The 27,189-nt window shown below is 42.8% G+C and overlaps 1 protein-coding gene across 1 annotated transcript; it reads right to left on the bottom strand.

The window, feature by feature from the left end:
• Positions 1–723: 723 nt before the first annotated feature.
• Positions 724–26,267, bottom strand: LOC126267527 (WAP four-disulfide core domain protein 2-like). Its single transcript, XM_049972831.1, has 2 exons — positions 25,996–26,267; positions 724–1,499 (listed from the first exon to the last, which is right to left on the bottom strand). The coding sequence occupies exons 1-2, from the start codon at positions 26,216–26,218 to the stop codon at positions 1,330–1,332; spliced, it is 393 nt and encodes a 130-aa protein (XP_049828788.1). The 5' UTR covers positions 26,219–26,267; the 3' UTR covers positions 724–1,329.
• Between the last annotated feature and the right edge of the window lie 922 nt (positions 26,268–27,189).

Genomic DNA, 27,189 nt, shown 5'->3' with positions numbered 1-27,189 from the left:
CTGGCTTTTTTTCAGGTCTGTGCCTCTGCTCGTCTATGATTTTCAAAGAAGGTAATTGCAATGCTGACATTAATTCTACTATCTGATAGGACCTAGGAATCAAATGGGAAAAATTATACCGACTCTATAACGTATACACACTGGCACACGTTTAAGTGTGCCGCATGTCATACAAAGGTTGATTATTTACCTGAATATAGCAAACAACAGAGATGAAAAGGGAAGTCATGTCAGAGGAATTGCTGTGGCTGCATTCTGAGAATTACCAAAGACTGTCTGAATAAATAAAATAGGAAAATGAATAACAACTCGGGAATCAGTGGTTTAGTAAGTGTGACTCTGTTCGTGAGGATATTATGTTGTGCTCTACTTACCATTAAATTTTCTCACCCTCTTCTTTATAAGGGATCTTTGGGGCGGAGACGTAATCACATATCAAGACGGGATTTTCCCAGAGTCCAGACGTAATCTTAGGACAGAAAGGGCGCCGAACCTCGAACATCTGTGTTTGTAGCCTCGACACTTACCCGCTGACACGTCAACGATACTGCACCACCAGTCTGTGATCAAAGTCACGAAAAGTTTGTCTGTCTTTAAACATACGTCGATTACTTGTCCACAGAAAGAACTGGGGACATCTCGAGTAGTATGGAATGTTATCAGGAAGAGGAATGGAAATTAAGTGCAAGCAAAGCGGGTCTTTTCAGCTACAGTAACAAAAAAAGAATAAAAATTGATGCAATTTATTTTACATACTCGATGACATATTCACAAGTAAAGATGCAATAAGAAAGTAACAAAGATTATTTGTCTTACATCTAACATATTTACAAAACTGTAGTGGTATTTTTTGTGTAATCTCTTTGTAAAGAAATACAGCGATAAAACTTGTGCTCTCATAGTTGCACGAAATAAAAATGAGGACATTAAATAAGCTAGATGAAGGGAGATGTGTCTATTCTAACCGACAGAGATAGGGAAAATATTTACAATTGTTTCGCTACCTAAGGACACAGTCTTAAATGTCTCGTGAAAAGACGCAGCTATATTCAGATCAGACAGACATCGATACATTTACTTGTTCTCAACAAAAGACAATGGAATAATTGTACAAAACTGTTTGAATGAGTGCTATTGACGAAACAAAATGAATCTGTAGTACTTCATCTGCAGGCTCACGCACCATCGGAGGTAAGAACGTTGGACTTTGTCTATGTTTCCTAAACTTTCCCACTTTGCAAAATGGGAATGAGTTCAGAGAGCCAAAAATGTAGGGAAACATTGACGCGAATTGAGTTGTTGAGCGTGAGGTGAGGTGAGGTGAGGCAGTCAGTAGTAGAGCAGCGGCTCCTCTGGGTAGGCGGGCGGCAGGCAGGCGAGGCCGCCGCAGGCAGAGCGGCAGCACTTGAGCGGCCCGCGGCAGTCGCCGTCCAGCGAGCAGCGGTTCGAGCACACCCACGGCTTGCGCGGCGGCGGGTCGGGGCACACGCCCGCCTTCACTGCAACACAAGCGCACGCGTCACCGTGCTGCTCTCGCAAACTGGGCGCGCTCGTCGAAACACCAACAAACAACTGTTCGAATCAATACAAGCGCCGTGTATACAGCAGTGTAAATTACGCTTAATGAAATGAAGAGTGTCACACCATGAACATCTTGATGGAACTCCACCTAACTGCGTAATTTCTATACCTGTGCGATATACCGATTAAAATTACATATGAGTGTTGCCCAGAAAGTAATGCATCGCATTTTTCTGTCTCAACAGAAAATAATGCTACGAACGCGAAACATTACGTAGTATTATTTGATGTCTCCTGAGTCAACGTGGCAAGTTTACATTACTTCTGACAGATAGCGTAGCTCCAGGACAGTTTCAAAATGGCGTCTGCAGGTGATGTACGTTATAAGCAACGTGCAGACATTGAATTTCTCACTGCAGAGAAAGAAACTGTGCGGAATATTCACAAACGCTTGCACAAAGTCTATGGAGCATCTTCTGTCGCAGAAGTACAGTTAGTCGCTGGGCACAGAGGGTGAGGTCATCAGAATTCTGTTCGACGGAGCTCCACGATTTGCAGTGGTTGGGGATACCGTCCACCCTACAGCCTTGATCTCGCCCCCTCACACTTCTACTTGAGACCGAGCAAGGTGGCGCAGTAGTTAGATAGTGGATTTGCATTCGGGAGGATGACGGTTCAATCCCGTGTCTGGCCATCCTGATTTAGGTTCTCTGTGATTTCCCTAAATCGCTCCAGGCAAATGCTGAGATGGTTCCTTTCAGAGGGCACGGCCGACTTCCTTCTCCGCCCTTCCCTAATCCGATGAGACCGATGACCTCGCTGTCTGGTCTCCTTCCCCAAACAACCCAACTTCTACTTGCTTGGACCATTAAAAGGATGCCATTTGTGGAAGACATTTTGAGGACAATGATGAGGGGATTCCCACAGCGAAGCACTGGCTTCACCATCAGGACAAGGATTGGTACCGACAAGGAATACACACCCTTGTTTCGCACTGGAAGATGGCCATAAAATAGGATGGAGATTACTTGGACAGATAGGCTGCGTAGATGAAACACCATTCTTTTGTGTGTGTAATTCTCATTATGTTCAATAAGGAATTGTTGAAGAAAATAATTCATTGCATTACTTTCTGGGCAACCCTTTGTACTTATGCAAACTTATGTACATTTAATATAAAAAAATTAAAATGACACACCATGAAGCAATTATCCAAATGAGACTGATCCAATAAATCGCCCATATTTTCTGAAATTGTAATCATTTGTTTGTATGTACATGTACATCACATCTACCGCATTCCATCCCATTCAGATAATTCCTTCATGGTGTGTAATTTTTTCTCTTAGTGTTTATCTACATGTTGTTGTTGTTGTTGTTGTTGTTGTTGTTGCGGTCTTCATTCCGAACACTGATTTGGTGCAGCTTTCCTTCCCACTGTATCCTTTGCAAGCCTCTTCATCTCACAATAACTACTGCAACCTACATCCTTCTGAATCTACTTACTGTATGCATCTCTTGGTCTCTCTCCACGATTTTTACCCCTCTGTCACTCCCACTCCCCTCCTCCCCACACCACACACACATTTCCCTCCAGTACTAAACTGGTAATCCCTTCATATCTCGGAATGTGTCCTACCAATCGATCACTTCTTTTAGTCAAGTTGTGGCACATATTTCTTGTCTCTCAGTTCTGTTCAGTACCTCTTCTTTAGTTACATGATCTGCTCATCTAGTTTCAAACATTCTTCTGTACAATTTCAAAAATCTCTGTTATCTTCCTGTCTAGACTATTTATTGTCCATGCTCCGCTTCCAAACATGGCTAAACTCCAGATAAATACCTTCAGAAAAGACTTCTAACTCTTAAATCTATTTTCAGGGTTAACAAATTTCTCTTTGTCAGGAAAGCTTTTCTTGCCATTGCCAATTTACTTTTTATCTCTTCTCTACTTTGGCCACCATTAGTCATTTTTGCCCGCCCAGCTAGCCGCGCTGTCTAACGCACTGCTTCCCGAGCAGGCACGTGTGCTGGTCCAAGGCACGAGTCTGCCTGCCTGATTAGTGTCGAGGTCTGGTGTATCAGCCAGCCAGTGGATTGCTTTTAAAGTGGTTTTCCATCCACTTCAGCGAATGCGGGCTGGTTCCCCTTATTCCACCTCAGTTACACTACGTCAGCTATTGCTGCACAAACACTGTCTCTACATACGCATACACCACAATTGCTCTACCACACAAACATCTGAGGCTACACTCGTCTGGTATGAGACGTTCTCAGGCTGAGGGGGGGGGGGGGGGGGGGGGGCACTGGAGGCCGAACCCCACAATAACCCTGGGTTCGGTGAGCGGGTGGTGGTGGGGTGGGTGGACTCCTGTGGCATGTAGGGGGGTTGTGAACCAATGAGGGCCATGGCGGGACGGAGCCTCTCTGTCGTTTATAGGTCCCCAGTTCAATACACAATACACACAATCAGTTATTTGCTGCCCAAATAACAAAAGTCATCTACTGCTTTTAGTTTCTCATTTCCAAATCTGATTTTCTGAGCAATGCCTGATTTAATTCGACTATATTCCATTATCCTTGTTTTGCTTTCGTTTATGTTTATCTTACATCCTCCTTTCAAGAAACTGTTCTTTCCATTCAACTGATTTTCCACATAGTTCTGTCTCTGACAGAATTACAGTCTCATCGGCAAATCTCAAAATTTTTATTATTTCTCCCTGAACTTCAATTCCTACTCCAAATTTTTTCTTTAGTTTCCTTTACTGCTTGCTCAGTGCACAGATTGCATAACATCGAGGATAGGCTAGAGCCCTGTCTCACTGCAACTATCTACACATGTCACAGAAATGTATGCGTGCATCTCCCCCATACTTTACGAGGGCTATTCCCTTGTTGAATGCTGGTTGTTGATCAACTGTTGGCTAGCTAGTCTTATCACAACTTCACCAGAGCCCCATTAGCCACCTTTTGTCGGAGTTCCTAAACAGGGTCTTCACACCTATATATTGGTCCCAGGGCACTCGAAGTCCCCACACTACATCGTTTCTGTAGGCTATAGTCGACTTTGAGTTGCCCACCTTCCATGACTTGAGCGAGGGGCTGGTCTTCTGAAAGGAAGAAGATGGAAAGTGTCAACTACTTGGGAAGTATGTTAGAGAAAAACAGAGAAATTGAAAAAGAGGTCACAATTGAGGCACACAGGCAGAAGCATTCCTGCAAAGTGTTAGCAGCTTGGTTTGAGATAAGGCATCCCACAAAAAGGCAATGAAGTAGTATATATAGAAGTTACCACATCCCAGTAGCGATCAATGCATCTAGAACAAGAGTAAGGAAGAAAAGAGATGTAGACGCCCTAAGCAGATTGCAGGCATGCTTAATGAAGATCCTCAGAAATAGGGTAGAAGTAACAAGGAGAGATAGAATAAGGAGTGAAAGGGTAAGGAAAAATAGTGAAAGAGGAACCCTCGCAGAGCAGGTTAGAAACATCAAGGCTAAGATGGTATGGAAACTTAAAGAGAATCAAAAACAATAAGATTACCAAGAAGATACATGAAATGGAGATGCAAAGGAAACCATCAAGAGGAAGACCACGGGACTGATGGCTGAAAAATATGGAGGAGTGTGCTGAAAAAAGAGGCGAGGACTGGACCAGAGCAAACACAGAAAGCAGAAAGATAACTGGAAAACAGAACTAGATGGCAAGGCTTATGTTCCAAACAGCCCAGCCTGAGACTGGAAACGGTTCAAGATGATGATGATAACAATGATGTATGCATGTCCCACATCTCCTCCTCAACCACCCGATCGGTTTCAGCCAAACTAGTTACACGTATCACTTACTATTTGGAAAGGAGCGAATTTGTGGCGCCATAGAAATATAAGTCGGGAACATTTGGAGCCACCTCAGGCAAATTTGTTATAAATGTGGCTCACTACTTGTGTTATTTGTCAAAAAAAGGAACTGTGCAAGTAATATAGTAATATACATCTACAACTCCTAAGGGTGGGAGTGAGATGCTGTGTCATGAAAAAAAAATGTTAGATAAAAACCCATATTACTATCGAATCCATAGTTCTCGGCGTCGCTAGATAGCTGCTGTTTGCGATCTCACCGTCTGGTTGCTTACTTCAAGACCTGATGTGGATAACGATTACTTTCACGTGGGTCTTTCTGCTTGATATCTTTCGGAAAAATTCGACCACTATGTTTAGAGAGCCTGATGATGATGACATTTTAGCTCGTACAGTTGAAACTGGTTGCCAATAATAGCTGACGGTAATTTTGGAAATTGTAATATTCCTACCAGCTGTGATCTTCTCCTCCTAACGTACGCGCCGACACTTCTACTGTGGTGGGAAATAGTCGCTAACGTGTCTGTAGACTAAATGGAGAAAGGCCACAGGAAGGAGTGATTCTCGAGAGCCATACAACGCCCGGAATCACGGTTTGGATATAACAACAAGACTGATTTGTCGTTTCACACCACAGACGTTTTGAGGAGTGTGTGGATCCTCGACGAACCTGCTCCGACCTCTGATTTGTCACCCATGGAACACGCCTAGGATGCATCGGAAAGACGTATGCACTCGAACCTGCCGCCGGCCAGCATCTTCATGAACTGCTGTGTATCAGGCATAGCTAGAAGTTCCTCAATGTGATCTTCGCAGGCTTTTGCTTCCATGCCTCAATGAATGAAGACTGTATTACTGTCTGTGAGGGTCATACCTCATACTGATGTTAATGAAGGACATCAGCTTCGATTAGAATTAAAACTTAATCATTTAATACCATTTACGTGGCGCCTCATGGTGCAACACCCCATTTCTGTCTGTGTATTAGAATTATAGTTAGATGGTGTACTCGAACCTAGTGTGTGGGCAAATATTAGTGTTGTACCGAGTTCATTCGGTGCAGAGATATCAAATGAAGCTGAGACGTGATAGAAAGGTGCCCGTTTGAAACTTCTTTGCAGATTAAAACAGTATGCTGGACAGAGAGCCGAACCCGAAACCTTGTCGTTCGGGGGCCGTGGTCTTAAAAATTCAGCTAGCTATCTGAGTACGATTCCGGAGCTATCTTTACTTCTATCAGTGCCACCCTCCGACTGTGCAAACTGTAGAGAGAGGGGCTGGCAGAAGTAAAGCTATGCTAATGAATCGCCATTCGTGCTCGAATAGCTCAGCCGGTACAGCAATTCGCGCGAAACGCAAAGTTTCTTCCACGAGTCCCTGTCTGCTCTACAGTTTTAACCTGCCAGGCAGTTTCATAACAACGCACATTTCGTTGTGAGAGAGTCATTCTGGAACTACCAACACGCATCGTGGACGTCAAAGGGTACAATATCAACTGGCATCTGAACTCGAAAGCCGCAGAGAGATGGGTGTCCAGGAAATGGGTTTGCTATAGAGAACCATTTCAGCCCGTACAGAATTCACTGCTACAACAGTGATGCGCAGTTCTTTAGTGAATCTCGGAATGCATGGATCATTTTTATGACAAATCGTAATAATGTCAAATGAGTTATTTTATATTCAAATAACAATATAAAGATATGAGTACGTAATTCATACTCATCCCCATTATACATTACAATAACAGAAATTCTTCTACCGAAGAGAAGGAGGTTTCAAGGAGAAACTCCTTCAATTTGTATTCAAATTACACGTTGCTCTCTGTCAGATTTTTTACATCACTGGATAAGAAATCAAAATTTTTGGTTTCAGCATTGTACACCACTTTTTGTGATAAAGACAACCTTAATGTGGCGTAATGAATGGCATTTTCTTCTTCTGGTATTGTATTTATGCACATCATTGTTCTGTAGAATTGTAGTGGATTATTTACAACAAGCTTCACAAGTGTGTAAGTATCTTGTGAAGCAGTCATGAAAACGCCTGACTCCTTAAACACATCTGTACGAGATGATCATGGGAGAGCATCACGTACTATTCTTAAGCATGTTTTTGAACAATGAAAACTTTCTTTCTTAAAGATGAGTTTCGTAGAACATTATTCGGTACGAGATTATTCAGTCAACATATGAAAAATTTGACCCACCCCAAGGTTTGCAGTGAATGTAAGTGCAAATGTGGCTGAACCCAGCTGTTATAGGATTTCTAAAATGTGGCTTTCCCAGCTTAAATTCTCGTCTATATGGACGTCTAACAATTTTGAAGTTTCTAATTTATTTATTTTTTCCTCACCATGTGTTGCACTTTTCATAGGTAAAGTACCTCCTCATTGACAAAACTGAATATGTTCAGTGTTTTTGAAATTGAGAGTCATAGCATTCGCTGAAAACTATTCAATGATCCTTTTAAGAATATTATTTATATTTCTTCTGTCGCTATATTTATGATTGGATTGATTACAACACTAGTGTCAACCACGAATAGAACTAATTCCGCTTGTCGTATATTAAACGGAAGATTGCTTACATATGTGAGGAACAATAACGACCTAATATTGAGCCTCTGGGGACCACATCTACATCTACTTCTATACTCCGCAAGCCACCCAACGGTGTGTGGCGGAGGCCACTGTCATTACCTCCCTTTTCTGTTCCAGTCGCGTATGGTTCGCGGGAAGAACGACTGTCTGAAAGCCTCCGTGCGCGCTCGAATCTCTCTAATTTTACATTCGTGATCTCCTCGGGAGGTATAAGTAGGGGGAAGCAATATATCCGATACCTCATCCAGAAACGCACCCTCTTGAAACCTGGCGAGCAAGCTACACCGCGATGCAGAGCGCCTCTCTTGCAGAGTCTGCACTTGAGTTTGCTAGACATCTCCGTAACGCTATCACGCTTACCAAATAAACCTGTGACGAAACGCGCCGCTCTTCTTTGGATCTTCTCTATCTCCTCCGTCAATCCGATCTGATACGGATCCCACACTGAAGAGCAATACTCGAGTATAGGTCGAACGAGTGTTTTGTAAGCCACCTCCTTTGTTGATGGACTACATTTTCTAAGGACTCTCCCAATGAATCTCAACCTGGCACCCGCCTTACCAACAATTAAGTTTATATGATCATTCCACTTCAAATCGTTCTGCATGCATACTCCCAGATATTTTACAGAAGTAACTGCTAACCACTGTTTGTTCCGCTATCATATAATCATACAATAAAGGATCTTTCTTTCTATGTATTCGCAATACATTACATTTGTCTATGTTAAGGGTCAGTTTTCACTCCCTGCACCAAGTGCCTATCCGCTGCAGATCTTCCTGCATTTCGCTACAATTTTCTAATGCTGCAACTTCTATGTATACTACAGCATCATCCGCGAAAAGCCGCATAGAACTTCCGACGCTATCTACTAGGTCATTTATATGTATTGTGAAAACCAATGGTCCTCTAATACTCCCCTGTGGCGCGCCAGAGGTTACCTTAACGTCTGTAGACGTCTCTCCATTGATAACAACATGCTGTGTAAAAACTCTTCAATCCAGTCACACAGCTGGTCTGATATTCCGTAGGCTCTTACTTTGTTTGTCAGGCGACAGTGCGGAACTGTATCGAACGCCTTCCGGAAGTCAAGGAAAATAGCATCTACCTGGGAGCCAGTATCTAATATTTTCTGGGTCTCATGAACAAATAAAGCGAGTTGGGTCTCACACGATCGCTGTTTCCGGAACACATGTTGATTCCTACAGAGTAGATTCTGGGTTTCCAAAAGCGTCATGATACTCGAGTAAAAAACTTGTTCTAAAATTCTACAACAGATCGAAGTCAGAGATATAGGTCTATAGTTTCGCGCACCTGCTCTACGACCCTTCTTGAAGACTGGGACTACCTGTGCTCTTTTCCAATCATTTGGAACCTTCCATTCCTCTAGAGACTTGCGGTAACATCTGTTAGAAGGGGGGCAAGTTCTTTCGCGTACTCTGTGTAGAATCGAATTGGTATTCCGTCAGGTCCAGTGGACTTTCCTCTGTTGAGTGATTCCATTTGCTTTTCTATTCCTTGGACACTTATTTCAACGTCAGCCATTTTTTTTTTTTTTTTGTTTGTGCGAGGATTTAGAGAAGGAACTGCAGTGCGGTCTTCCTCTGTGAAACAGCTTTGGAAAAAGGTGTTTAGTATTTCAGCTTTACGCGTGTCATTCTCTGTTTCAATGTCATCATCATCCCGGAGTGTCTGGATATGCTGTTTCGAGCCACTTACTGATTTAACGTAAGACCAGAACTTCCTATGATTTTCTGTCAAGTCGGTACATAGAATTTTACTTTCGAATTAACTGAACGCTTCACGCATAGCCCTCCTTATGCTAACTTTGACATCGTTTAGCTTCTGTTTGTCTGAGAGGTTTTGGCTGCGTTAACGCATTTTACAATTGCCTTGAACTTTTTCCATAAACACTCAACATTGTCAGTGTCGGAACAGAAATTTTCGTTTTGATCTGTTAGGTAGTCTGAAACCTGCCTTCTATTACTCTTGCTAAACAGATAAACCTTCCTCCCTTTTTTATATTCCTATTAACTTCCATATTCAGGGATGCTGCAACGGCCTTATGATCACTGATTCCCTGTTCTGCACTTACAGAGTCGAAAAGTTCGGGTCTGTTTGTTATCAGTAGGTCCAAGATGTTATCTCCACGAGTCGATTCTCTGTTTAATTGCTCGAGGTAATTTTCGGATAGTACACTCAGTATTATGTCACTCGTTGCTCTGTCCCTACCACCTGTCCTAAACATCTGATTGTCCCAGTCTATATCTGGTAAATTGAAATCTCCACCTGAGACTATAATATGCTGAGAAAATTTATGTGAAATGTATTCCAAATTTTCTCTCAGTTGTTCTGCCACTAATGCTGCTGAGTCGGGAGGTTGGTAAAAGGAGCCAATTATTAACATAGCTCGGTTGTTGAGTGTAACCTCCACCCATAATATTTCACAGGAACTGCAAGTGATTTATCGCCACTTAGGAGACTGTCCCCTAATTAAATTGAGTTAATTATTAAGTGCAACTTTCTGCACCGATTTGGATAGATTTGATATTATCGTTTCGTTGGCCATACCATCCATTCAATAAACCTCGGTTTATCTAGTAGAATTTTGTGAGTCACGCAGTCAGATACTTTACATAAGTCGCAGAAAATATCAACCGCTGGTATTTTGCTATTTAATGCTCATAAAATTGGGTGAGTGAACGTGCCAATGGGATTCTTTTGGAATCCAGAATGTGATTTACTCAGGATTTTACTGTTGCTCGGGTGGAATACTTTTCTACAATACATCAATTTCTCTAAAATTTTGAAAAATGATGTCAGTAGTGAAACAAGTTGGTAGTTACTGACATGTCTCCAATCAATTTTCTTTTCTGAAAAAATGGCTTCAGTTAGTATGCATTACGTATTTCAGATAATACAGGACTCATTATAGGAAAACAAATCTTTATAACTCTGTTGGAAACACCATAAAATCCAGATGAATATACATATAGTTCCCTTAATTTTAGTAGGATAAGTTGATCATTCACAAGACTGAATTTTATGAGTGTTAATTTTTCAAGACAGTCCTGTGATTTTTCTCTTGAACTGTTCCTCCCTATATTTTCTACTAAATTTAAGAAATGATTATTAAACATATCTGCTATCTTTGCTTCATTTGTAGGTCTTCCACTTACTTTAATGGTGATGTTACCTTGTTCTTTGGCCTGTTGTTCTATATTTAATTTCATTACACTCAATGAAGCCTCAGTCTGTTGTCGGAATTACTGACTTCTGACGTAGTTTACATGTTTCTTGGTTATAACAACTTATCTTAGTAATTCTGTGTATTTTTTGTAATGAGCAACTATCAGATGATCTTTACTTCTTCTTGCCAACAGATACATTTCCCTTTCCCTTTAACATGGCACTTCAATCCCTCTTGTGTCCCATGGTATTTTTTTTTACATTACTGTTTAATGTTCCTTATGACTAACTTATGTAGAATACTGTTTTCAAGTAATGACATGAATTTACCATAGATTAGATTAAATTAAGTAGTTCTGTGTCAACTCTTCTAAACAACTCTTAAAAATTATTCTAACTAATTGACACAGCATGTGTGTGTGTACGTGCGCAGGCGCGCGCGCGCGCGCGCGCGTGTGTGTGTGTGTGTGTGTGTGTGTGTGTGTGTGTGTGTGTGTGTGTGTGTTCACGCAAAGACTGCAATAGACCGTTGCAGTACTGACGTTGAGCAACAGTGCTTTACTTGGTCAGTACATGCGCTCCCGTTATTTTATTTTGTTTCAGTTTGAGTTTGTGCACAGCTGTGTGAGCTGACACCAGACTGAAGTTCTAAATGGCGTGACGGTTTTAGGACACCTTCCTATCTCGTGAAAGTTGGGTTGAAACCGGCACGCCACCTGACTAATTTCTAGAACAGCAACGTATGCGGCGATCGGATCCTGCTATCGTGGTTTTGCCTCCCGCGCAACACCGGACACGTGAACATCTGTATGCTTCCGAACCCACTTAACTTTCCTTTCTGGTCGTCACGTAAACCTTATGATGGTTGTCGTAGAATAATTTTACAGACTATGACAATATCATGAAACAAGAGCTAGGCTTAACTTAATTAAACAAAAAACTCAAAACATTATTATTTACCAGGTAATGAAACTGTACAAAAAATTATCCGCAACAAATAAAATAGACACCTGAAGCAACAAATTTAGAGGTAAGTTGGGTTGGGTTGTTTGGGGGAAGAGACCAAACAGCGAGGTCATCGGCCTCATCGGATTAGGGAAGGATGAGGAAGGAAGCCGGCCGTGCCCTTTCAGAGGAACCATCCCGGCATTTACCTGGAGCGATTTAGGGAAATCACGGAAAACTTAAATCAGGATGGCCCGACGCGGGATTGAACCGTCGTCCTCCCGAATGCGAGTCCAGTGTGCTAACCACTGCGCCACCTCGCTCGATTTAGAGGTAAGATGAAACATTCAAGTAAGTAACATACTGTACAGTAGAGGAAAACTTAAATAACACTAAGCACCAGTTGGTAAAAATGTTCAAACTGATAAGCATTAAGAAAGAAATATCTGTGTCCATACACAATTTACTTCCCATATGGGTATGCTGGATAACCGAATGACTGAGATCTGTAGTGGAAAATGCTAATTTGAGTATCGTCACAGATATCATGGTAAACTGTGTTGTACTGTAGCATCGGTGCAACTAGAATGTGGGGACACGAAGCTCTAAAGAAGTGTACATACCGTTTCATGACGTGATATGCGTGCAGATGCGAACATCCGATTGTGTTCACAATCAGTGAGGTGTTGATAATGGCGTCTTTGGCTAACATCAACTTACCAGGTCCAATCACAAAGGTGATCATCGCTCACGACCGTGTACACCGCGTATTTAAAGCAAACCTGATTTGCATCATCATATAGACGTAACTAGCGCCACTCTTATTCGACAGGCGTGAAATCTCAATATACATCATCTTTCAGATGTAGAAACACGACTACTAACTTTCGTCTACGTCGCACAACTTCTTCTTGGTGTTGCAATTTTTTCTGTCAGTGCACATTCTCCTGCATTGCCCACTAGTGCCTGTGCAGGACCTAACATCCAACGACAAACTGTGAGTCGTAAGAAAGCATAAATCTACAAATAGTCCGCCACTAAATAGCTACAGAGGTGATAAAATGAGATAGTGATTAGTACGAGTGGTGTTTAAAAGTAGCTAACATCGCTAAAGTTCGGTAAGACCTCAGGGCCCGAAGAGGTCCCTTTTGCAGTTCTAATGAACTGCTAGTGAATTAGCTCCACTGTTGATCCTGCTTTACTACAGAGAAATATTCACACAGATTGGCAACGGTTTAGGTCACTCTAATCAACAGAAAACGCAGTACAACTGATGCGTCACTTACTTTACTCACATCTGTTTGTAACAGAATTGTAGTACACATTTTGAGATCGAATACTATGAGTAACTGCTACAAAATACTTTTTTCCATGGCAGCTGGAAAGGAGATTCGAAGAGATCGATCATGCAAAACGAAACACGCGCTTTCACGCAAAATATACCTAATGATAGGATAGAGGAAACCAAACTCATTCGGTGTTTTTAAACCATTTTATGCCTTAAGATCGAGTCAACGAACGCCATCAAAAGAAAAGATTTACCTACGGGCCATCTAAGCAGCTTCCTGACTGAATCTCGAGTTTCCTGACGGCGAGGACGTAGCATGTTATCCTCGAAGGAGAGGCATCTGCAGACTCTGACGTAATATCTTGTGTGCTCTAGAGAAGGTGTTGTTTGACCTAAACGAAAATTAGTAGTCGTGTTTCTATATCTGAAAGGTGATATCTGTTCAGATTTCCCTCCAGTCGCATATGAGTCGCGATAGTATCACCACTGTTGTTTTTGTGGTCTTCAGCCCTGAGACTGGTTTGATGCAGCTCTCCATGCTACTCTGTCCTGTGCAAGCTTCTTCATCTCCCAGTACCTACTGCAACCTACATCCTTCTGAATCTGCTTAGTGTATTCATCTCTTGGTCTCCGATTTTTACCCTCCACGCTGCCCTCCAATGCTAAATTGGTGATCCCTTGATCCCTTCTTCTATTCAAGTTGTGCCACAAACTTCTCTTCTCCCCAATCCTATTCAATACTTCCTCATTAGTTATGTGATCTACCCATCTAACCTTCAGCATTCTTCTGTAGCACCACATTTCGAAAGCTTCTATTTTCTTCTTGTCCAAACTATTTATCGTCCATGTTTCACTTCCATAAATGGCTACACTCCATACAAATACTTTCAGAAATGACTTCCTGACACTTAAATCTATACTCGATGTTAACAAATTTCTCTTCTTCAGAAACGCTTTCCTTCCCATTGCCAGTCTATATTTTATATCCTCACTACTTCGACCATCATCAGTTATTTTGCTCCCCAAATAGCAAAACTCCTTTACTACTTTAAGTGTCTCATTTCCTAATTTAATTCCCTCAGCAGCACCCGACTTTATTCGACTACATTCCATTATCCTCGTTTTGCTTTTGTTGATGTTCATCTTATACCCTCCTTTCAAGACACTGTCCATTCCATTCAACTGCTCTTCCAAGTCCTTTGCTGTCTCTGACAGAATTAAAATGTCATCGGCGAACCTCAAAGTTTTTATTTCTTCTCCATGGATTTTAATACTTACTCCAAATTTTTCTTTTGTTTCCTTCACTGCTTGCTCAATATGCAGATTGAATAACATCGGGAGAGACTACAACCCTGTCTCACTCCCTTCACAACCACTGCTTCCCTTTCATGTCCCTCGACTCTTATAACTGCCATCTGGTTTCCGTACAAATGTACAAATCACCACTATGAGGATGCAAATCAAATTTGCTTGAAATACATGTTGCAACGGTTGTGAGTGTTAATTACCTTTGAGAGTGGATGTGGTGAGTTGATGTTAGGCAAAAATTCCCGAGTTTGAAAGAGGTCGAGTAATAGGGCTACGAGAAACTGGGTGTTCCCTCTGCGATATTGTAGAAAGACTTGATAGGAACGTAGCCACTGTACATGACTCATGGCAGCGGTAATCAGGAGAATGTACGGTCACAAGGAGACTGGGCTCCGGACGGCCACTTGGCACTACCGAAAGGGGAGACCATGGCGTTTGGAGTATGACTCCGGCGCATCGCACTGCATCCGCAGCAGCAGTTTGAGCAGCAGCTGGCAGCACACTGACACATCTAACTGCTACAAATTGGTTACTTCAGGGACAGTCCGAACCAGACGTTTTGTAACATGCATTCCAGGGACCCCAAACAGCTTCCATATGAGACTTCAGTAATGCCAAGCGAGAGATCACTGCAGGACAGGATGGAGTTTTATTGTGTTTTCTGATGAAAGCTGGTTCTTCCTGTGTGCCAGTGATGGCTGTGTGCTGGTCAGAAGGAGGGTAGTTGATGGCCTGCAACCAACCTGTCTGCATTCTAGGCACACTCGACCTACACCTGGAGTTATGGTCTGGGTGCAACTTCGTCTGACATCAGGAATACTCACGAGATTGTCTCAAGCACACTGACCGCTAATTTGCACGTCACTCTGGTGACTCGACCTGTTGTGCTACCACTCATGAACTGCATTCCAGGGAGTGCTTTCCGAAATACCGATGTTGTAACCCCAGCATGCTCTACAGAGTATCAACATGTTGCCTCAGCGGCTGAGAACTCCAGCGTCATCCACAAACAGCATTGACCGTCCTGTACTGAGCAAACGAGTGCAAGATGCATGGAATTCTATCCCTATCTATAGCAATGCATACACGTCTGTGTGCTTGTGTTCAACATTACAGGACGTGCTTGGATCAAGGAACAGTCGGAATTATAGTTGTAAATTGTTGTAGTTGCGCTGGAAAAGTCCCTGAGCTTCAAGCGCTAATAGAAAGCACAGAAGCTGATATCGTTATAGGTACAGAAAGCTGACTAAAGCCTGAAATAAGTTCTGCAGAAATTTTTACGAAGTCTCAGACGGTGTTCAGGAAAGATAGATTAGGCAGAATTGGTGGTGGAGGAAGTAGATACTCCGTGCGAATTGGTGTGGGTGGAGGTTATACTTAACAGCCGAATTAAGTTAATAATTGGCTCCTTCTACCGACCCCCAGACTCCGATGATACAGTTGCGGAACAGTTCAGAGAAAGTTTGAGTCTCGTAACAAATAAATACCCCACTCATACGGTTATAGTTGGTGGGGACTTCAACCTACCCTCGGTATGTTGGCAAAAATACTTGTTCAAAACCGGTGGTAGGCAGAAAACGTATTCCGAGATTGTCCTAAATGCATTCTCCGAAAATTATTTCGAGCAGTTAGTCCACGAACCCACGCGAATTGTAAATGGTTGCGATAACACACTTGACCTCTTGGCCACAAACAATCCAGTGCTGATAGAGAGCATCATGACTGATACAGGGATTAGTGATCACAAGGTCATTGTAGCTAGGCTCAATACCATTTCTTCCAAATCCATCAGAAACAAACGCAAAATAATTTTATTTAAAAAAGCGGATAAAGTGCCACTAGAAGCCTTCCTAAAAGACAATTTCCATTCCTTCCGAACTGACTATGCGAATGTAGACGAGATGTGGCTCAAATTCAAAGATATAGTAGCAACAGCAATTGAGATATTCATACCTCATAAATTGGTAAGAGATGGAACGGATCCCCCGTGGTACACAAAAAAGGTCCGAACGCTGTTGCAGAGGCAACGGAAAAAGCATGCGAAGTTCAGAAGAACGCGAAATCCCTAAGATGGGCTAAAATTTACAGACGCGCGAAATTTGGCACGTACTTCGATGCGAGATGCCTTTAATAGGTTCCACAACGAAACATTGTCTTGAAATTTGGTAGAAAATCCGAAGAAATTCTGGTCGTATGTAAAGTACACAAGCGGCAAGACGCAGTCAATACCTTCGCTGCGCAGTGCCGATGGTACTGTTATCGACGACTGTGCCGCTAAAGCGGAGTTATTGAACGCAGTTTTCCGAAATTCCTTCACCAGGGAAGACGAATGGAATATTCCAGAATTTGAAACACGAACATCTGCTAGCATGAGTTTCTTAGAAGTAGATACCTTAGGGGTTGCGAAGCAACTCAAATCGCTGGATACGGGCAAGTCTTCAGGTCCAGATTGTATACCGATTAGGTTCCTTTCAGATTACGCTGATACTATAGCTCCCTACTTAGCACTCATATACAACCGCTCGCTCACCGATAGATCTGTACCTACAGATTGGAAAATTGCGCAGGTCGCACCAATGTTCAAGAAGGGTAGTAGGAGTAATCCATTTAACTACAGACCTATATCATTGACGTCGGTTTGCAGTAGGGTTTTGGAGCATATACTGTATTCAAACATTATGAATCACCTCGAAGGGAACGATCTATTGACACGTAATCAGCATGGCTTCAGAAAACATCGCTCTTGTGCAACGCAGCTAGCTCTTTATTCGCACGAAGTAATGGCCGCTATCGACAGGGGATCTGAAGTTGATTCCGTATTTCTAGATTTCCGGAAAGCTTTTGACACCGTTCCTCACAAGCGACTTCTAATCAAGCTGCGAAGCTATGGGGTATCGTCTCAGTTGTGCGACTGGATTCGTGATTTCCTGTCAGGAAGGTCGCAGTTCGTAGTAATAGACGGCAAATCATCGAGTAAAACCGAAGTGATATCAGATGTTCCCCAGAGAAGCGTCCTGGGACCTCTACTGTTCCTGATCTATATAAATGACCTGGGTGACAATCTGAGCAGTTCTCTTAGACTGTTCGCAGATGATGCTTTAATTTACCGTCTAGTAAGGTCATCCGAAGACCAGTATCAGTTGCAAAGCGATTTAGAAAAGATTGCTGTATGGTGTGACAGGTGGCAGTTGACGCTAAATAACGAAAAGTGTGAGATGATCCACATGAGTTCCAAAAGAAATCCATGGAATTCGATTACTCGATAAATAGTACAATCCTCAAGGCTGTCAATTCAACTAAGTACCTGGGTGTTAAAATTACGAACAACTTAGGTTGGAAGGACCACATAGACAATACTGTCGGGAAGGTGAGCCAAAGGTTGCGTTTCATTGGCAGGACACTTAGAAGAGGCAACAAGTCCACTAAAGAGACAGCTTACACTACACTCGTTCGTCCTCTGTTAGAATATTGCTGCGCGGTGTGGGATCCTTACCAGGTGGGATTGACGGAGGACATCGAAAGGGTGCAAAAAAGGGCAGCTCGTTTTGTATTATCACGTTATAGGGGAGAGAGTGTGGCAGATATGATACACGAGTTGGGATGGAAGTCATTACAGCATAGACGTTTTTCGTCGCGGCGAGACCTTTTTACGAAATTTCAGTCACCAACTTTCTCTTCCGAATGCGAAAATATTTTGTTGAGCCCAACCTACATAGGTAGGAATGATCATCAAAATAAAATAAGAGAAATCAGAGCTCGAACAGAAAGGTTTAGGTGTTCGTTTTTCCCGCTTGCTGTTCGGGAGTGGAATAGTAGAGAGATAGTATGATTGTGGTTCGATGAACCCTCTGCCAAGCACTTAAATGTGAATTGCAGAGTAGTCATGTAGATGTAGATGTAGAACATTACACCGGTTATTAATCTACCAGCATTTCACATTTGCAATGAATTATCTCGCTCTTACGTTAACCTGTGACTTTGCTGTGTTAATCACTTAAATATGTTACCTACACTAATGTATTCCAGAAATTTCATTACTCTGTGTTAATTATTTTTTGGTGTTGCATTTTTTCCCGTCTGTGTAATTACACTGCTGTCCAAAGTCGAATTATGATGTATCCTTCTAGCTAAATAATCCACGCAGTGTATCCGTGAGTGTGTCGGCCGGCACAAGAGTAAGACGGCAAACAGTGAGTAGGCAGCCGCATCCTTCCTAGAAGGCAGCCGTGACACACGCCGGCAGACAGCAGACGGCGGGGGCGTCCCACACACTGGCTGTCTGGCCAGGAGGCGCTGACGTCAGCTGGCGGCCCTTTATAGCTGCTAAACCTGTTGTCGGATGACTTAACGCCGGTTCTGGTAGCGTACACGCAGAGAACCTACAGGCTGTCCCAGGAGGAATGGTCAATATTCAGGGATATGACAGGAACGACCAATCGAAGCAGAAATGTCTGTATACAGGGTGTTACAAAAAGGTACGGCCAAACTTTCAGGAAACATTCCTCACACACAAATAAAGAAAAGATGATATGTGGACATGTGTCCGGAAACGCTTAATTTCCATGATATTGCTCATTTTAGTTTCGTCAGTATGTACTGTACTTCCTCGATACATCGCCAGTTGGCCCAATTGAAGGGCTGACGAGAAACCGCACGCAATTGTGCAGTCACGTCATCAACACAGATTTTCTGTGAACGTTTGGGCAGGAATTGTTGGTGATGTCTTGATTGGGCCCCATGTTCTTCCACCTACGCTCAATGGAGCACGTTATCATGATTTCATACGGGATACTCTACCTGTGCTGCTAGAACATGTGCTTTTACAAGTACGACACAACATGTGGTTCATGCACGATGGAGCTCCTGCACATTTCAGTCGAAGTGTTCGTACGCTTCTCAACAACAGATTCGGTGACCGATGGATTGGTAGAGGCGGACCAATTCCATGGCCTCCACGCTCTCTTGACTTCCATTTATGGGGGCTTTTGAAAGCTCTTGTCTACGCAAACCCGGTACCAAATGTAGAGACTCTTCGTGCTCGTATTGTGGACGGCTGTGATACAATACGCCATTCTCCAGAGCTGCATCAGCGCATCAGGGATTCCATGTGACGGAGGGTGGATGCATGTATCCTCGCTAACGGTGGACGTTTTGAACATTTCCTGTATCAAACTGTTTGAAGTAACGCTGGTACGTTCTGTTGCTGTGTGTTTCCAATCCATGATTAATGTGATTTGAAGAGAAGTAATAAAATGAGCTCTAACATGGAAAGTAAGCGTTTCCGGACACATGTCGACATAACATATTTTCTTTCTTTGTGTGTGAAGAATGTTTCCTGAAAGTTTGGCCGTACCTTTTTGTAACACCCTGTATAAAACACGGCGTAATGCCTATTTATAAACCGATAAAAAGATCAAAGACTGTCTCTGATCGGCAAAGGAGATAAAGGACCCACTTGCAATGTCGGGAATATACCGCATACCATGTACTTGCGGAAAAATGTATGTTGGAATGACTGGACGATCAGTCAACACCAGGATCACAAAACATAAGCGGCAGTGCAGGTTGGGGCAGGTGGAGAAATCGGCCGTGGCAGAGCACGCGCTGTGTGAGACAGAGCGCATAGGTATTTCGCCGGCACTGAAGTTCTCGCTGTAGAGATGAGCTGTCGCAGCCGCTTGTTCAGAGAAGCTCTAGAAACGCACAGACATAATAATAGCTTCAACAAGAAAGAAGAAAGCCTCGAGGTGAACGAATCCTGGATTCCTGTGCCGTGGAGAACGACCGATGCAGGCAGCAAAGGGAGAACCGCACCGGAAATGGCTGCTGAAAAGCCCTTCGACGTTGGCGTGCCAGCTACATATAGTCTGCGGCCGCGAGCTCGATTCCAATCCACCATCAGCAGTGGAGGGTGAAGCTTTGACAATGCCAGTCACAAATAATTCGAGAAAAATTAGCAATAAGGTCTGAGTGAGGATCATGAAATGTAGGCAACATACATTACGTATGGTAAGCTAATTTTTCCTGTCGATTTGCTGCTGCACGTGAGATATGAGCCCACCTCAACACACCATTAGGTCAATAGCAACCAAAGCTACAAGTGGAAGTCGGTGACGTAACACTGAAAGATGTGAGGTCCATTTTTATCTACTTAGAAGGAGTGACCGATGTTTGCAAGAATGCAATATTAATTCTTCTTACTGATGAAAGGAGGAAGCTATTATTAAAGCAGCTACGCATTTCTTCAGGGTCAACATGATGAACGAATATTAGAGATTAGAAAAGAAAACAAAAGACAATGGAACTGCTCTCAAAGATGTGTTGAAGATGTGAAAACTAAGGGATTTGCAGTATGATTCAAACTATTTACTAGATATTAAATCCTCTTAGTTTCACTTATTTACAAATCTGAAGGAAGTTTTGCTTGTAAAACATTTGTAATCCAATGAAAAGGAGGTAGCAACTGTGCATTGATATCCTACAGACATTTTAAGCTCTTCGCGACGTAAAATAAATACGGTTTATTTTCTTTTTCTTACTATTTCCTAAAAGCTGTTTTTATTGCTTCCCCCTACAATTGCAATCGATTTCGAAATCAGAAGGATTGCAATCGGTACAGGCAAAGCCCGAAGACATACCGCGTTAGCCGCAACCTGAAGAGCAGCAACAGAAACTAACATGCTAACTTAAATACATACATTTTTAATTGTTCATTGTTACTTTCGAGTTTTTCTTTGTAATTGTGATTCTGTATATAGCTGTTGTTAATTTATATGGAAAAATCAATGTCTTAATTATTGGGTTATTAGATCGTACATTGAGCCAACTGAAAAGTAAACGAAGGACAGATTTGGAAATTGGATTAAAATTAAAAGAGAAGAGAAAAGCCTTAGGGATTTGCGAATGACTTGAAAGATCAGTTTAGCTGAATGGATCGTGTCTTGCAAAGACAGGCGATATTAAAGGAATTAGATTAAGAAAAGACACGCGAAAATCAGTCAAGGAGTTTTCCTGTTTGAGCAGCAAAATACTTCTGACGATGACCAAAGTAGAGAAGATATATAATGAAGAAGGGCAACAGCAAAGATAGGTTTTATGAAAAAGAGGAATTTTTTAGCATCGATTACAAATTTAATTGTTAACAGGCCTCTTGTGAAGCTATTGGTCTGGAGTGTGGCCTTGTCTGAAGGTGAAACGTGAACGATAAACAGGTGATACAGAAAGAGACTGTAAGCTTTCGAAATGTGGTGCTACAGAAGAATGCTGAAGATTAGATGCGTAGATCGACTAACTAATGAAGAGGTTTTGAATCTAACGGGGGGAAAAATAAATTTGTGGCACCACTTGATTAAAACAAGGGATCATTTGATATAACACATTTTGAAGCATCAAGAAATCGTTAATTGGGTAGTGGAGGCAAGTGGGCGGGGGGGGGGGGGGGGGGAGGGGGTTAGAATTGGTTAAAATCGTAGAGAGAGACCAAGGTTTGAATGCAGCTAGAAGGTTCAGATGCATGTACGTTGCAAAAGTGATGCAGAGATGAAGACTTCCACAGAATGGACCAGCGTGGATAGCTGTGCAAGACCAGTCTTCGGACTGAAGACGGCATAAACGACATCAGAGAACTTTCAGTATATTGAATGTGTTATACTGCAGACAAAATTAAATAAATAAATCACATAGGTTCCTCTTCAGGTAAATAAAGCGAGAATCGATGTCGAGTACACTCCCAAATGTATCACTTGAGCATTAGGCAGCTCATTTATTCATTTGTGAGCTTCCTTGTGTTCACATTATGTAACTTCCTGGCAGATTAAAACTGTGTGCCGGACCGAGACTCGAACTCGGGACCTTTGCCTTTCGCGGGCAAGCACGACTCACGGCCCGTCCTCACAGCTTTAATTCACAGTACCTCGTCTCCTACCTTCCAAACTTCTCAGAAACTCTCCTGCACACATTGCAGAACTAGCACTCCTGGAAGAGTTGCGAATGCACTCACTGTACGTGATCACATATTATGTACCTGAAGAGGTAGCCTTTTGGATTCGAAATCGAGTGCACTTAAAATAGAAAACAATAAAAAGAGCTGTTTGGATACAGAAACAAAACAGGAGTAAACAGAATTCAAAACACGGTTGTTCTTCTTGTTATAGAAGTTCATCAGCCCATGTCGCACAAAAATACACAAAGATTACTAGTTTTCTGTCAGATCTCAACAAGGACACAACATGAAAGAATGTTATACACGTCTTCTGTATTTTATTTGTAATTATTATACGCTGTTCGCACAGCTATTCTTTTATTCTATGATGAGAGATAGTGCTATGGAATGTCATCTCTATAAGTGGTGTCCAGTTAATGTGAACAGTAGACGAAATGGATTGGCCCTGCGAAATTTTTCCTATACAAATGACCTGAACATAACGGTTTAATTTCAATGAAACTAGTAATCTCTGTATTTTTGTGAGAAACTGGGTAAATAAACTTCTGTAATACGTACAACGGCCGCGTTTAGATTCCGAGGTCGCCTTTAATGGTATTGACAGTGTCAGGTAATTATCAACAACGGCAGTCGTTTTACGGCGTGAAAGGCTTAGCAGCTCACGTTTCGAGTTACATCGCTAAAGAAGATATAAGTTTCAGAATCGCGAACTCACTAACTGTAAAACACTCGCTAACAGTGCGCAATGAATTAAAAAGGGGCCCGCTTCGAAAAAATTGCGCAGTCTCAACAAATTCTTTCACTTATAGGACGATAAATTTTAATCTTTTCCTAACACACCGAAATAATTAGGTTTTTTCAGTACTTTTGGAGCATGCGACTGTGTCAAAGAAAAACATGAACTGCGATAAAATTATAAGTGTAAGATTCTGAAATACGATGCTAAAGAAGGTATTTGAAAATTAATACGTAAGAAACAGAGAACTTAATGCTAGTCTCACCGACCTTAACAGAAGGTGGGAGAAGTTACTTCGACATCCGCTGGCACCCAGTAATAGTGAGCTCGAAATAAGAGGTACAGGAAAACTAAAAATTGTTAAGGTACTCAAATAGTAGAATATTTACATCAGCTTACTGAGGGCATTTTTTTTTCCTAGTTGGTCGTACGTATGATCAGGAATCCACAGAACGCTTCGTGAGTCTCTACATCTGAGGAAATTAAAGGAAGGCCTGGCTGGGCGCATCAGGATCACAGACGACTCTTCTGACACAATGTAACAACAGACTTTGAATTACATGTTATTGTAAGGAATCGGGTATTTGAAAAATATTGTATTACCGATTTGAGTTGCTGGTAAAATTATTTATACAACCAGTTTCAAACGTCTGACCATCGTCAGGTTCATAACAATATTCACAGTATCATGTTAGGGGAAGTATAAAATCGTTCTCGCTAGTTGATAAAACCACGAGCAATACACTGTTATCATATCGTAATATAAATTATGTCATTAATTTATAAAAACTGTGCTAGTTAGTGTATTCGTTCATTTTGAAACTGTAATCGGCTTTAACGCTGTGAAGAGATTCTTACCACACAGAGCTAACTGAACAGCTGACCACTGTGTAATGGTAGAACCAAACAGGGATCAGCTCCTCAGTCGCCTCTGGTTGGTGTGAATCTGTTCGCAGCGTTTAAAGCCGAGTACAGTTTTAAAATCAATGCATAAACTCCATAGCATAGTTTTTTAAATTAACGACATAATTTATATTACTATATGATGAAAGTGTATTATTCATGGTTTTATCACCTGACGATAACGATTTTATATTTCAGCTAACTGATGCTATGAATAGTTCTATGAACCTGATGACAGTCAGGCGACTGAAACCGGTGTATAAATGAAGTATGTTACCAGCAGCTCAAGGAGGTAGTATGCCATTTTTTAAATTTATAAGAGCTGTGGGGCAGCACTTCCTCAAAATTCTGTATTTGTAGGAGAGATTTCACAGGACTGAAGTTATTGATAATTGGATATGTTGGAAAACCAAAAGATCCGATCTTCGCATTTTCAGGTATAGGAAAATATTTGATAAAGACCATTGAAGTCAAAAGCATACTGAACGCATCAATTGTAAGACAATCTTCTCAGATACTGAAGACGACCCGGATATCACAGAACGATCCCTTTCAAGGTTTCTTTTTTTGGGGGGGGGGTGGGGGGGGGGTCATCAGTCTACTGACTGGTTTGATGCGGCCCGCCACGAATTCCTCCCCTGTGCTAACCTCTTCATCTGAGAGTAGCACTTGCAACCTACGTCCTCAATTATTTGCATGACGTATTCCAATCTCTGTCTTCCTCTACAGTTTTTGCCCTCTACTGCTCCCTCTAGTACCATGGCTGCGGTTACCCATGACGCTGCATCACAGACAGGAGCGCCTGCGATGGTGTACTCAGCGACGAATCTGGGTGCACGAATGGCAAAACGTCATTTTTCGGATGAATCCAGGCTCTGTTTACAGCATCATGATGGTCGCATCCGTGTTTGGCGACATCTCGGTGAACGCACATTGGAAGCGTGTATTCGTCATCGTCATATTGGCGTATCACCCAGCTTGATGGTACGGGGTGCCATTGGTTACACGTCTCGGTCACCTCTTGTTCGCTTGACGGCACTTTGAACAGTGGAAGTTACATTTCAGATATGTTACGACCCGTAGCTCTACCCTTCATTCGATCCCTGTGAAACCCTACATTTCAGCAGGATAATGCACGACTGCATGTTGCAGATCATGTGCGGGCCTTTCTAGATACAGAAAATGTTCGACTGCTGTCGTGGCCAGCACATTCTCCAGATCTCTCACCAATTGAAAACGCCTGGTCAATGGTGGCCGAGCAACTGGCTCGTGATTAGCTTTTCAGAGCATTCACACAAGGTTGGCGCCGGTGACGGCACCTACAGCGTGCTGACATGAGCAAAGTTTCCAACCGATTTGGAGGTGCATGGGTAGTTTTGTACAAGCAATCCAAGCTCTGTTTCACTCAATGCCGAGGCGTATCAACGCCGTTATTACGGGCAAAGGTGGTTGTTCTGGGTACTGATTTCTCAGGATCTAAGCACCCAAATTGCGTGAAAATGTAATCACATGTTAGTTATAGTATAATATATTTGTCCAATGAATACCCGTTTATGATCTGTATTTTTTCTTGGTGTAGCAGTGGGCAGTAGTGTATTTTTGTTCTATAAGCGATCGCAATAAATTATCGTCGAGCCGGTGGAAGCGTTACAGTTATGATTGGCGTTATTCCACTCCTGAAGGAGTGAGGGGCGAAGGCGGACACTTACTGATGAGTGGCGCCCTGGAGCGCGTGACGGGCTGCGAGCAGACGGCGCCGCCGCACGTGGTGGCGCAGCACTTGAGCTGGCCGGGGCAGTGGCCATCGTAGGCGCAGGTGCGCTCGCACACCAGTTGCGGCAGCGCGGGCGAGCACGCGCCCGGCTTCTCGTAGGCGCCGGCGGCCAGGGACGCCAGCAGCAGCAGCGCCAGAGGCACGCGGGACGGCGACATGGCGGAGACAGAGCCCCGCCGGCCGCCGCCGCCCCTTAATACCTGCGCCGCTTCCGCCGCAGGTCCCGCGTGCCTCTCCTTCCGCGCCGCGCTTGCTTCATCCACTGCCCCCTCCCCGGCGGGCTTGATCGTCTCGCTGCAGTCGCTTCTAGTGAACTCCTCCCTACTTTTTTTTCGACGGAGACGCTGCCGTCGGCATTCCCGACACGCCGGTGTGCAATCACTTTCCGAATCGCCCTATTAGGAAACGAGCCACGGAATTCAGTACATTCGCGTCTTACTCTTCTCGGATGACGTGGAAACCGTTGCATTTTGACGTCAGGTAGTTTCGTGTACTCGTATATCGCGCACCAGTCTGTCTAGGAAACGGACGTCCTCTTGCAACCGACGAGGAAGGAAACGTATGGAAAAACTCAACTAATAGAAGATGTGGAATGATACGTGTTAAGATAGCAGTGAATAACTTCCAAGTAATGGAAGGATAAAAAAAAAAAAAAAGTGAGCACAGGTTAGAATATACAAGTGATTTAGCTACCCCTACCGTTGTCGTTTTATGCAACCTGTAACGTTATAAGTGGCCTTTAGCAAACACACGCGAGATTTCCATACTCCCTCGCTGGCTACTCGCGGGCCATTAGTCCTACATAAAAAATGGACGGGGTCTTTTTGTAGGAAATTTAATGTGGTCAAATTTTGTACTGGGATACGTTTCCGCTGGAGGCGGTATTTTTTTAGATATTCAAGAAAAATGTGAAAAAGTGACCTTCAAACGCACCCCCATCCCCACACTCAGCCCTCACCGGTCAGTATTTCTAGTATGCTGTTCATAGTACTCCATCGTAATATCGTACAAAAATTTGCGACTGCACGAATTATTTCCTGCGTTTGACCATTTTTGGTCTTCATTCAACGGCTTTAGTACGCCACCGGCTTAGTCGAGCATTTCAAATTGTACAACTGACGGATGTATA

The sequence above is a fragment of the Schistocerca gregaria genome, chromosome 1 (genome assembly GCF_023897955.1).
Source record: "Schistocerca gregaria isolate iqSchGreg1 chromosome 1, iqSchGreg1.2, whole genome shotgun sequence".
Lineage (NCBI taxonomy): Eukaryota > Metazoa > Arthropoda > Insecta > Orthoptera > Acrididae > Schistocerca > Schistocerca gregaria.
Note: the sequence above shows the minus strand (reverse complement) of the source record. Positions and strands in the feature narration are given on the sequence as shown.